Genomic DNA, 14309 nt, shown 5'->3' with positions numbered 1-14309 from the left:
ATTACGTTAATGACTCACCTTCACGTACTTCTGTAATTTATTTGCTTTAATTGCGTTAAATTATTTTGTCGCATTAAGGACTTTAAATTAATCGCATGCACTAATTTTTACATAAAAAATCTTACATGCTTCACCTTTAAACTGGTTTCAGTTAGTTGCCAAGGCATTTTTTTTTTTTTTTGTTTAGTTTTTCATCTAATATTTATATTTTATTTTATTTCAGCTTCATTTCAATTAACAAAAAAGTTTTTTTAAAGGTTTTAGTTTTAGTTAGATATAAACAGTGCTTTAATGCACTAGCTCATGTGGCCTCAAGTGGCATATTGCGTTAATGTTAAATGTAAGCCTACACATGTTGAATACATAATACATAACTTCAATGTGTTTTAGCGTTTATGTGTTGTGGGTAACACATTACAAGTAACTTTTTGTTATACATTTTTTTTATTGGAATATGCAAAGAAAACAATATTAATACATCTATACATTCCTTTTTTTTCCCCCCATTAACAACTACTAAGGGTGGACACAAACATGAACAGTCACAACCCCATGAGCCCAAAACCCCACCCACCCCCAAGGAGGAGAATGAATCTTAAAATACATTTCAAGAAGAGAAAAAAAAAAAGAATAATAATAAAATACATAAATAATAATAAAACAGTTATTCAAATTTGAATGAAACCGAAAAACAAACAAATAACTCCATAGAATAATTTAAAAAATATATATTACAAATCATCAAATATAAGTGGCGTACTTTTGACAAAATTAAGTAGAGGACCCCAGTTTTTATAAAAAAATTTAGTGGAACCTCTTAGTGCAAACTTAATTTTTTCAATATATAGAAAAGACAACAAATCTTCTAACCATGAAAGAGGAGGAGGAGGTTTAGAAGACTTCCAGTGTAACAGAATTCGTCTGCGAGCTATTAACGAAGCAAAGGCAAGAACATTAGCATACTTTTTTGCATTCTTACTCGAAATCGATGGGACACCAAAGATGGCTATTAGAGGGCATGGTTCAAGGGAAATATTCAAAACTTTAGAAAAAGTATCAAAAAAGGAATACCAAAAATCTTCCAGCTTTGAACAAGAATAAAACATATGGGTATGATCAGCAGCAACCAGAGAACATCTATTGCACATGGCATCCACACCTGAAAAAAGCTTACTTAATTTGAGGTTTGTAAAATGAATTCTGTGAAAAACCTTAAATTGAATCAAACTCAATCTGGCACAGGATGATGAAGAGTTAACACTGCCAGCAGCTAATTCCAACCATTCTAAGTCCAAAGTGCATCCGAGTTCTTCCTCCCATTGATGTTTAAAACGAGTGGATGATGGCAAAACATAAGGAAGAATTAAATTATATAAAAAAGATATAGACCTCTGTTTCTGTATTAAGCACTTCTCATATAAAGAAGGTTCAGACAAATCTGGAAAAGAAGGACAATGGGAATTAACAAAGTTGCGCACTTGAAAGAAACGAAACAAGTTAGACTGTGGTATACTGAATTTTTTTGCAAGATCAGAAAAACTTGTGAAAACTCCATCAATAAATAAATCTGAAAAATATACAAGGCCTTTGTTTTTCCACGAAACAAAAGCAGAGTCTAAGGTTCATTACAAGTAACTTGCGTTACGTAATCAAATGTCTTTTTTCAAGTAACTAAATAAACACACTACTTTTAAATTGACTTTTTCAAACAAGAAATGCAAGTTTCTTTTGTTTTCCATTTATACTATTGAAAGCTTGAATCTGATTGGTTGGGGAATGTTCTAAGGAGTGCAATTATTTTCAGGGAAACGCACGGCTAAAGTAGTTCCAGGCAGATCTTGACCGCATTACAGTTCCATATCATCTCGCTAAATGATTTTAGTTATTTCAAAGGTCCTTATACAACCCACAACGACACTGAACAAGCAAATAAATATAGTAAACAATAGGATGCAATCGACAATTCCTTGTTTTTTTGCCACAAAATTATGTTTTATTATGTACGGAAAGCACATACTCTCTTTTTCCTGCTCTCTCTGCTCTCCCACAGAAACGCACACACCTACAGTGCAGACACCTCTATGGCGGACACACACTTGCACAGAAACGTGTTGTCAGTGCTAAAATAGTTTAGCAGAGAGACGCACAGACTGAGGCAATTCACATACACTCTCTCTCTCTTTCTAATAACTCACTGCATTAATAACTGCATCTGCTATCAGTGGCTCAAGCCTCCGTTACTAGCTCTAAAATGACATTTTGGAATTAGCAACGGAGGCTTGGGTTTAGATGCGTAAAAAATTAGTCCAGGACAAAACCTGACAAATGTCTTGAAATAAATCATCTGAACAATGTTGTCAATTATTCCTTACTTATTGACTGACACCTCTCTTGTTTCCTCACCTGTTGAGAAGTGTTGCGTGCACTGTGTAAACATGATGGTTGTAGTTACAGACTAAATGTAAGCATGCATTTACTCAGAAACAGATTCAGTATTCCTAGAAATGAATAAAAACAGTGAAATGCAAACTCAGAATATTGCGCAAACCTGCAATATTTAAATAGTGTTTGTAACGCAAAAGTAACGTAATGCATTACCTTCCATAAAATGTAACTAAGTAACGCAATTAGTTCATTTTTAAAGGGGTAACACAATATTGTAATGCATTACTTTTAAAAGTAACTTTCCCCAACATTGGTTAACACTATAAAAGTGTTTATGGGGGATTATCTCATTTATCTGGGAACAGTGTGTTGAATCCCAAAATAACTCACTAATTCATGCACAAGATTTATTGGCAGGGAAAAAAGTGTCATTTTTACCACTCCGGATTCATTTCCACATTTGGAATGTGGCATCACCCTCGTAGCACTCGAGAAGGTGAAAATGGCACGATGACATTAGAGTGGGAAGAGATGTGCGGAAAAACATCACAACTCTGCGTGTTTATGCATGACTGCCGTAGTCATTCAGATGAAAATCATCCTTCTGTAGATGGTTTTCTCATGAGTGTGTGTTGTCCAGCTCAGGCTGCCATGTCCCTGACAGTTGTCTTGACAGAAATGACCTGACCTTTTCAGTTTTACAGAGGCATCGGGATGCATCGAGTTGGCTTACACTGGAGAAAACTGACGCTACAGCCGTTTGATGCCTGATCTTCCTTTAGCTGGCAAAAAATGTGTCAGTAACACACTTGACACAACATGGAGCTTGACTGATTCGTTCGATAATGAGAAAACACACAATTCTAATATTAGCTAAAACTTGGTGAGCTACCTTTCTGACTGCTGCCTAGCATGAAGTTAGCTGATGCTAGCACATGTAGCTAAGCTAATGGTGAGATGCTAGCACACACAAATATTTGTGTAAAATTAAATGAGTTGTTTTATTTTGATCTCTCAGCATTAAAACTGCTCAGTTTCCAGAACGGTCCTGCCAACTTGGCTTGGTGCAGGCAGTGTTTACTGAAGCAGTTGGTCTAATTTGCGTCCCCTGTCATTCCCTAACCCATTTCCTCTCCCATCCGCACCCACTCTGCTGGATATCACTGACTCCAAAGTGTCTTTCAGTGGAGGCAGGTGCCCTGCATTACCCCTCATTATGTCAGTGTATCTCCAGCACTCAAACAGCTCCATTCTCCTAATCTAATTCAGGGTGCTGTAATTTGCGTTCCTCTGGCTAGGCACAAGACGGCAGCCATCCAAGATCTTTAACAAGCTTGCAGAGATGCTTAAGTGCCTTCTGATATAGTTATAATTGCTGTGATTGGCAGTTGTTTGTAAAATATGTAAAATTTATGCCCGTGTTCCTGGCTGGGTGCTGCTTTTTTTGTGATGCCCGTCATGCCTATTTTTGCTATTTGCACCTGTTGCAATTCTTCAATCACCTTCTCGAGAAGACCATCTCAAAGGGATGGTTCACCCACAAATGAAAAATAGCCCATGATTTACTCACCCTCAAGCCATCCTAGGTGTATATGACTTTCTTCTTTCAGACGAATACAATCAAAGTTGTATTAAAAAATGTCCTGGCTCTTCCAAGCTTTATAATGGCAGTGAATGGGGGTTGAGATTTTGAAGCCCAAAAAAGTGCATCCATCCATCATAAAAGTAATCCATATGGCTCCAGGGGGTTAATAAAGGCCTTCTGAAGCGAAGTGATGGGTTTGTGTAAGAAAAATACCCACATTTAAACTTAAACTTAAATATCTAGCTTCCGACAGATGGGCGTACACAACGATTTCCAGCGAAAGAATAAGCACTGACCTGACATATGATGTATTGACGAACGCAAAAGCGCAGAGGATAGAGCAAAACACCGGTCACGAATTAGAAGTCCACAACGAGAATTTATAAAGAGAAATGACAGAGGAGCTTGAGTTTGTTGCCCAGCACTATTTGTTTGAAACAATAGAGGCGTCAAAGCTTACGCTACTCCTACATCCTACGTCATACATCGCATCAGGGGGTTACTCTTTTGGCGCAAGTCGACTGGAAGCTAGTTATTTTAGTGTATACATTTTTAAATATGGATATTTTTCTTACAAAAACCCATCTCTTTGCTTCAGAAGGCCTTTAATAACCCCATGGAGTCGTATGGATTACTTTTATGATGGATGGATGGATGCACTTCTTTTGGCTTCAAAATCAGGACCGCCATTCACTGCCATTATAAAGCTTGGAAGAGCAATTATATTTTTTTAATATAACTCTTATTGTATTCGTCTGAAAGAAGAAAGTCATATACACCTAGGATGGCTTGAGGGTGAATAAATCAGGTGGTAATTTAAAATTTTGGGTGAACTATCCCTTTAAGCCCTTTTCGAACAGTAATTGTTTCTTATGGGGATGTAAGGTATTTTTAACATTTACAGTCGCTAGTCTGTGATTTTATTGCCGTTCGGACTCCAGAATGTCAGTGTTTTTAATCCACCACCCACGTAAAAATCCTTGGCAAAATTACCTACTGATTTTTGACAAACACCAAGGTCGTGTGGTAATGTTATTGCCATCTGAATGCACATCTCTGAGCTTACAAGAAGAGATCAATTCAGAATTCACTGCTTAAATCCTTCTTGACCACTGCGGAGCACCATACGATAACTGTTGCTCTTCACTGTAATTAGCATGCATTTTAAGGATGTACACTTTTACTACTGAAATGCCGGAAAGTATTTACAAAACACTTTTTCATCACGCTCCTCCTCAGCGAGTCGAGCTGTTAAGAGCAAAAAGGATAAAAACACCTCAAAATGGGCCGTTATTATGGCAGCAATACATGCAATACAATTTTAAAATATGTATTATATACAAGGAAAATATAAACCAAGCAGCTTTATGTTTACCTCATGTAAATAAGAGGTGAGTATACTACTATATATGCTTATTACAAACAACATTGTTTCTGGTCTTTCTGGTGATGTTGGTTGAGTAAGTTGGTCTTAGTGTGTAATCTAATGGATCAGGTTCTTGTTGGTAAATCAGTCAGTTTGTAGTTTAAGTTTGAGCAAACCTATTCTCTCTGTGGTTCAGCAACCATATTGAGATACACTAGTTTTTAGTATAACATTAATATGTTACTTATAAGTATAGTTAGCTCATATATTTTAATAGAGTTTAACAAGCTTCCTTTAAAAAAAACAAAAAGTTATTTCTCATCCAGCATCCAGCTTTTACATTCTTACTGGTTTGTTTTTCTTCCAAGTGATGTTTTTTTCTTGTTTTAACTGGACTTCTTAACATCTAGTTCTCTATCCAAAGGTTTATGCTTACAAAATATATTCAAATTATTTTTATACCAATTTTACTGCAGGCAGTAGCAAACTGTTTGTACAGAGGCCCTGAAGGGAAAGGTGAAAAATGATTTTTGAAGTGTCTCCTTGCGTCTAGTTCCTACATTATATATATTTTTTTTCTGTTGTGTACCAGCAAAAAATAGGCTAAAAAAATCTCAAAGATTTCTCATTTGCTTTGCATACTTTTCCTGTATACTTAAGCTGTCCTGGAAGGGTAACAGATGAAAACATGTTTTTTTTTAGTACTGTCAATATATATATATATATTATATATTATATATATAAAAAACAAGACCACTGATTAGGCATAACATTATGACCCCTGACAGGTGAAGTGAATAACACTGATTATCTCTTCATCACAGCACCTGTTAGTGGGTGGGATATTAGACAGCAAGTGAACATTTTGTCCTCAATGTTGATGTGTTAGAAGCAGGAAAAATGGACATAAAGCAGGAAAAAGCGTAAGGATTTGAGCGTGTTTGATAAGGGACAAATTGTGATGGCTAGACGACAGGTCTACAGTGGTCAGTATCTATCAAAAGTGGTCCTAGGAAGGAAAAGTGGTGAACCGCCAACAGGGTCATGGGCGGCCAAGGCTCATTGATGCACGTGGGGAGCGAAGGCCTATGAAACAGACGAGCTACATTAGCTCATTGCTCAAGAAGTTAATGCGGGTTCTGATAGAAAGGTGTCAGAATACACAGTGCATAGCCGCAGACCAGTCAGGGTGCCCATGCTGACCCCTGTCCACCGGCGAAAGCACCAACAGCGGGCACGTGAGCATCAAAACTGGATGACGGAGCAATGGAAGAAGGTGGCCTGGTCTGATGAATCACGTTTTCTTTTACATCACGTTGATGGCCATGTGTCGCTTACCTGTGGAACACATGGCACCAGGATGCACTATGGGAAGAAGGCAAGCCGGCGGAGGCAGTGTGATGCTTTGGGCAATGTTCTGCTGGGAAACCTTGGGTCCTGCCATTCATGTGGATGTTACTTTGACATGTACCACCTAAATCACATGGAAACGGTATTCCCTGGTGGCTATGGTCTCTTTCAGCAGGATAATGAGCCCTGCCACAAAGCAAAAATGGTTCAGGAATGGTTTAAGGAGCACAACAACGAGTTTGAGGTGTTGACCTGGCCTCCAAATTCCCCAGATCTCAATCTAATCGATGTGTGGGATGTGCTGAACAAACAAGCCCGATCCGTGGAGGCCCCACCTCACAACTTACAGGACTTAAAGGATCTGCTGCTAACATCTTGGTGCAAGATACCACAGCACACCTTCAGGGGTCTAGTGGAGTCCATGCCTCGACGGGTCAGGGCTGTTTTGACAGCGAAAGGGGGACCAAAACAATATTAGGAATAATTAGGTCATAATGTTATGCCTGATCAGTGTGTATATATATATATATATATATATATATATATATATATATATATATATATATATATATATATATATATAAACCTCACGATTAATCGATTTAACAGCTTAACATTTTTCCTATTCTAACATAAAAAAATGGTGCATTGAATGGAGTGATAAACTGATCTGATGAACTGGTGTGTGTGTGTGTGTCTGTGTGTAGGAGCTGGAGGAGCGTCTCCGGCAGCAGCACCACATGGAGCTTCAGACTCTGCGGGAGGCTCACAGGCAGAACATTGAGACTCTGAAACAGCAGTCAGAGCAAGAACTGCAAACCCTCCGCTTCGAACTGGAGGACGAGGGCAAAGCCATGCTGGGTAGAGCAGCCACTAATTCACACACATTAATTTACACACCTGCTGTAAAAACTCTACAGAACCTGATGTATTATTTACTCTAGATCGAATGCAATCTTTAGGAATAAATGTCTTCACTCTCATTTTGCAAGTGATGAAATCAGATCCATTTGCAGAGACACTGGAGTCAATATCTGTAATATCTATATAGATTACAATAATAATGACTTGCATGTCAGCAAAAGAGTAGCTCGCACAATGAAAAAAAAGGGCAAAAAGCTGAATATTTTCCTACTTTTTACAGAAATCCAAACTGAAATGCCTGTTTAGACTTTTCTAAGCTGACATCAAAATGTGATCAGGTTGGATCAATATGTGAACGTATTTTTTTCATTACAAAGCATGTACATTGTTCACATAAGGTACATAACATTTAGTTTTACTTATATTTTCGCAAGAGAAATATTATTATTTTAAAAAAAAAAACTGTTTATAAAGAACAGCAACATTTTTTCCACTTTATTATTTTAGTTAATTTTTTTTTGCGGTTTAGACTACAAATACGAAACTGATTTGAGTCAGATAGACCAAAACCCCCCCTCATTTTTGGAGAAAATTGTTTAAAATTGTAGCAAATAAAAAATATGTTAAAACATACTTATCTGACCGCTATCAGTTTGTAGCAGCAAATGAAGAGCTATCATAACGATCACAAGTTCAGTATGGAGTACCGCAAGGCTCAGTGCTAGGACCGTTGCTTTTCACCCTGTACATGCTACCCTTGGGAGATATCAACAAAAAAACAAATCTGTAACAATCTCAAACTGCAAATCCGGACATATGATGTGGAACAACATTGTATAATTTCAAATTTACATTTTATTAAGTTAAATTGTATTAAAGTTGCTTCAATTTATGCTCATCTTGCAATCAGCTCAAAAACTCTCAAACATATGCCACAAAAATATGTCATATCTGTTATGATTGGGTTTTAAGAAGCTAGGGAAACTAAATCTAAAATAAGAAATAATTTTGTAAATATTTTCACTTTGCATCATTTTGTTAAAAGACTTTTTGGCTGCAGATTCAAGAGACAATTTTTTTGTATTCACCCTTTGCCATGTGGTCATAATTTAGCATTTTGTTGGTAATGTTAATAATTGTTTGATTAAGTATATTTATATTTTCTTTGTGCACTAAGCAGTAACTAGATGTCCAATATAAAATCTGCAAAAGTCCTAGAGATCTACAGCTCTAATTATAGCTCAATCTCTTTGAAATGCGGTATAATTGGAAGAAACTGGAAAGCAGCGTAATGAGAGTGTGCAGACAGGAAATTGCAGGTGGGGGAATGAGTGTCACTTCCATTTCCACCTGTGCTTTAGGGAAAGTTGGAGATGAATGATGTTTAATTCAGCTTCAGACAGCAGTTCATCTCCCTGGAATAGTCTTGTTTTTCATTCCCTGTGTCTCTCTCTTTCTCTCTTTCTCAACTCAGCATCCCTGCGTTCAGAGCTGAACCATCTCCACGCATCAGCCATTGAACACATGCGTCAGACCCATCAACAGGAAACAGCGGCTGCCAAACAGGAACTGGAGAGCGCTTTGGAGCAGAGCAGAGTACAGGTAAACTTCCTCCACAGCAGGGTTATTATATTTCACAAGTTGATGTTGATATTTTTTGCACACGGTTTATTATGCGGTGTCATCAGTTTTAGAATTACATGCCTAAAAATGTCACATATAAGCTTTAATTTTTTTTTTTTTTTTTTTACATATTGATCAAGTGCCCCATCCTCTCTAATACATGCTCTACTGTTCAAAAGTTTGGGGTATTTATTTGATAAAAAACAGTAATATTGTGAAATATTATTACAATTTAAAACAACTGTTTTCTACCATCCAGTGAAGGCAAAGCTGAATTTTCAGCATCATTACTCGATTCTTCAGTCACATGATCCTTCAGAAATCATTCTAATATGCTGATTTAACATTATAAATACCTCTATTGTAACTTTGGATCAACTTTTTAGAAACTGAATGCATCCATCCTAATTTCTTTAATTAAAAATCATACTTTTTAACGGTAGTTCAATACATGCCTTTTTTATAATTATATTTAGTTTTCATTCGCATTATACTACACTTTTTTTTTTTTTAAGTAATTTTTTTAAAGTATTGCTAGTTTCCAGTAATTGTCCTAGCTTCTCTGCCAGTGTATTCCCATCATTTTCAGACTGTCTCCTACGTTCCTATTGTTTCTTAATGGAGACAGTGACTAACAGTAAGTTCAGCATGTGAATGCCTTTCCAAGAAAGGACAAATCAATAGCTTTCTGCCAACATTTGGCTGCTATGAAAGAAAAAGGGCCTTAATAAATCCTCTTGTCATCTGGCCTCATGTATAAGAAGACAGTTAAACAAAAGAAACGCTGACAGGATAGTTGGCCAAGCAACTGAAAGGTTGTACAGTTTGAGTCTCAAGCGCAGGCCTTGGGGGAAAACGTGTCCATGAAGCGCACATACACACAGAATCAAATGCAGAGCACTTTTGCGTTTCTGTAATGGCCCATGATTAGAATAAATGCCAAAGGCAACAAAAAATACCTTTTTTTTATGTAAATGCTACCAAAAAAAAAGTACTATTACATTCTTTCGACATAATAATGTCACATTTATTCAATGTGTTATTTGAGGTTTGTGAAATTTACTAGCAATTTCTGAGTGAAAATTTGTTTCTAAACCAATTTTTTTTTCCAGTGCAGACCATTTTTATTTGTTTATCTGGATAATCATAATACTTTGGTCTTCAGTTCAGTAGGTCAGTGTGTGTCTTATGTAATATTTCATTTTATGGACTTTTGGGGCGTTTAGGATAGAATACAGAAGAAAAATTTTTTTTAATGTAGATTTACAATTATGTGAATTACCTAAATGTTCTGTGGATCTGTTCTGTTCTGTTTTTTTTTTTTTTTTTTTTTTTTTTTTTATATTGATAAAGTATAGTGGGAGTTTCTAACACAAGCTGGACTCAAATTGCTGCCCCAGGTGAATTTTGTCCACACATTTTATGCACATTTTGAGATATTGCATAAAAAACACTGGATAGAAACAGCATTAAAAAACGTACACTCAACTGAGGCTGATAAAAAATTTTATCTGATAGGAAGACATTCACATAATGACGGAAACACATTTTAAAAACGCTTGACTTTGCCTTAACCGAGGATGTGATTGGATAACTGGACTAACCAGTGGACCAATCGCTTTGCACAGCATCTCAGATGTTAGTTTGGCCATTCTGAAATGCCTTGGCCAAAGTCTGTCATCAAAATAAGTTAGTAGAATGACTTCCCAAAGCGTCTCAGGTGATTGCTTTCCCAAACACCAGGCATCCGAACGCAAGATTTATTACGTTTTGTCTGCTTTATAATGGAAGAAAAAAGGGCCTCACCGGCCTCCCCGACCGCAGATACTTCCATTTTTATTACATATATTTTGTGCCAATTTCCCAGGAAGTGAAAATGTTGTTCTCTTGAACACATGGGATGCTTTATTTGCAAATGTTTTATGCGATATTCCAAGTTAAATTCACAACTTTGGATGGAAACATGGCTAATGTCCCAGACCCAGGCCTTTTATTTTAGCGGTACCATATTAATAACAAATTATACAAATAACTTATTGCGCCTGATATGCTTTTTCGAATATTACCTTTCATACAGTGTGTAATACAGCTGTTTGTGAATGTATAAGGTAGGAAGTCTTAAAGATCAAAGTACACAACAAACAAAGTTATTGTCTCCTAAAAGAAAGAATCAATTCTGAACTGCCAAAACGAGTCGTCAGCCATTTCAGTCTGACTTCCTGTTACAAACCTACGTAGATTTGTAACACATTTGCATAATGCCAGTCTATGGTCTTCATTGGTTGCCCACAAACAATGTTCTTTGTTGAGAAAGTGTGGTTTGTGTTGTCGTTTTCTGTGCAACGAAAGCAAGTCCACTTTGCATAGACTTCCAAAGGATGACTTGCGCTGGAATTGATACAGTAAAACTGTCAGAGCAGAGTACGCTTGCAGAAAGTTTAAAGGAGGGGTTTAAAGAGAATGAATCTTCAAACAAATCGTTTTAGACTCTTTGAGAAATTAGGTGATGTGCAATGTATATTTTATATATTTTTTGACCTTGGATGCATGAAAACCTGCACTGTTGGCATCAGGAAGAAATCTATTTTTGCTAAGCATTCACTAAGCGTTTCTAGCCACAGTGCGTCATACATCATCCAGGAATAACAAATGAGCAAACACGGAAAACGCAGATGCACGTTTCGTGGGTCAAACTGTGAACATTTGTGTCTTGGGAGATTAGATTTGTTTCATGTGCATCTACAATCAAACTTTGTATCTGTCTCAGGGACACAGTTGACTTTGTTGTGTTCCGTTTTCTGTAATGCCCTCACGTAGCTTCAGTAACATCCCTGGCTGGGGGAAAAAATGCTTAACCTTCCCCCAAGACTCCTGCCGATCCCACTAGTTATGACAGCAGAAGCAAATGTGTCATGAAAGGGCCGTGAGAAACATGGGTTTATGTTTTCTAGTTCAAATCATTATAACATAAGGTGTAAACATTGCTTTGTCAGTTCATTAAAAAAATTTACTGGATGTGATCTAAATAAACTGGTTAAATGATTAACCTGAATATTAACCTCAGTATTTTATTATTTATTTTTTATTTTAAGTATTTTAAGGATAGATAGATAGATAGATAGATAGATAGATAGATAGATAGATAGATAGATAGATAGATAGATAGATAGATAGATAGATAGATAGATAGATAGATAGATAGATAGATAGATAGATAGATAGATAGATAGATAGATAGATAGATAGATAGATAGATAGATAGATAGATAGATAGATAGATAGATAGATAGATGATAGATAGATTTTTAAAAAGATTTTTTGTGTTTATTTAAAATAAGACAAATCTGATATTATTTTAATCTTACATCTGTTATTTAACAGTTGAGATTGTTCTTTAATGCTGATCTAACCAGCAGAAGACATGAGCCATGGTTTAAATCCCAGTTGCGCAGGTGGGGGTGCGTTGTAACACTGGGTTACAATGAGCCCCTATTAGAAATATGCCATTATATTCTATACTTTTATTAATTCTTTTGTGAAACCATGAGAAAAGGGTGAAAAAAAAGGGCTCTCCCCCTTACATCATTGCATTATCTCTGGTTAACTTTCGAATCACTATACGTTCTTGTTGTCAACATTATATGCACTTATGCGCCGATTGCCAACAAAACACAGACATTTGATGCAGTTTCCCTCACGCCTGCGGTTTGGACTCATGACCGGGAACAAACAAACACACTTGCAGAACTCTGTTGCTGCTCCGGAAAAACAAACTGCATCCACTGTTTCCTTAACTCTAGGTTATTTGGGAAGCTGAACAAGGTTATCTTTCCCTCACAACCAGAAACGCACTTCTTTAGTGACATTGTAGATGTTGTGGTCTAAAAACAAAATGACAGCGATGCCGACTGCTTCCGTAATCTGAACGAAGCTTGTTGATTTAGGCGCGCTCTTGCTCTCGCTCTGGTTGATGTGTTTGTGCGCTCATCCGGGAGAAGTGCCTGTACAAGGAATTCCGCACTTTATGGCATCACATAGGACCATACTCGAAAAAAAAATTTGTAGTGTGTTTGGAACAGAAATCGAACTCGTTTTTTTAAATTTTGGCCATGTTTAGCATGAGAATCCAACACTTTAACAGTGTAAATAAGTCAGAATGCATGAACTAGACCCCTTTAAATGATCGATATTGTCTAATGGCTATCCTAAGCCTAATCCTTTATTTTACGTCAGCTGTCATGTTGGTATCATGCAGTAGGTGGCGGTATGCAGCTTCAAGTGGGTTTGACAACCCTAGTTATTTCAAGTTATTTCAACATAATTTTATTGATTTTAGTTAGTCTAATTATTTATTTTAGTTAGTTTCATGTAATATTTTCAATTGCCAAAAACGTACCTCTTACTTTACCAATGCACATTTTAAATCTATTTATGTTATTTTTTATATTATATTTATTGTAGTATTTTCAGATTCCCAGACAAACAGGACAGGACTAAACACACCTACAATTTTTTTTTATTTATATTAAGCGATGAAATGTTTTTATGTTCAATAAGAGATAGCAAGCACATTCAGCTCACTGAAGGGTGTTAAAAGTGTGTTTGAAGTCGGTAGCAGAGACTCCCTGGAATTCTGTGGGGGTTTCCAAGAATCACTTTGCTCATGCTGCATAACAGAAATCTCTTTCTCTTCTCCCAAACACTCTCTCCATTTATGTCTTATCATTAATTCTTTCCCAGTGAGAGTTTAGTTTCCTTGCCTGGTTTAATGAGCTGTGTAAAATGAGCTGGCCAAAGACACAATGCAAAGAATTGAGTTTTACCTCGATAGCGATCGGCACGGCCGCTTCACACCTCGTTGTCTCCTGGCAGACTCTTGTGTGTTCGGCTACTGGCTTGAGATCAGTTTTGCCCCTTGTCCATTAGCAATTGAGTTTTATAAATCCATTCTGGATCTTATAGGCACTTTCGCTTCTTTATTTTACAAGTGAGCACTAAGGTCATGTATACCTAGTGAGCTCTCTTGCTTTATGACAGCATTATAAATAGTTTTGTTCATATGCATTAAAGGTAGAATTGTACAAACCCAATCATTTCATCCGCATGGTCGTTTGGCAGCTCTGCAAGTGGCCCAAC

The 14309-nt window shown here is 36.7% G+C and overlaps 1 protein-coding gene across 2 annotated transcripts in view; it reads left to right on the top strand.

Moving 5' to 3' along the window:
• Positions 1-14309, top strand: part of fam184ab (family with sequence similarity 184 member Ab) — a 208681-nt gene that overhangs the window by 138136 nt on the left and 56236 nt on the right. For both annotated transcript variants that reach the window (XM_079832089.1, XM_079832090.1), the window contains exons 12-13: positions 7394-7547; positions 9025-9152. In XM_079832089.1, coding sequence (XP_079688215.1) covers positions 7394-7547; positions 9025-9152 — 282 coding nt within the window. The remainder of the gene's footprint in view (positions 1-7393; positions 7548-9024; positions 9153-14309) is intronic.

This window comes from Gobio gobio (assembly GCF_949357685.1).
Source record: "Gobio gobio genome assembly, chromosome: 12".
Lineage (NCBI taxonomy): Eukaryota > Metazoa > Chordata > Actinopteri > Cypriniformes > Gobionidae > Gobio > Gobio gobio.
This window is presented reverse-complemented; position numbering and strand designations above follow the sequence as displayed.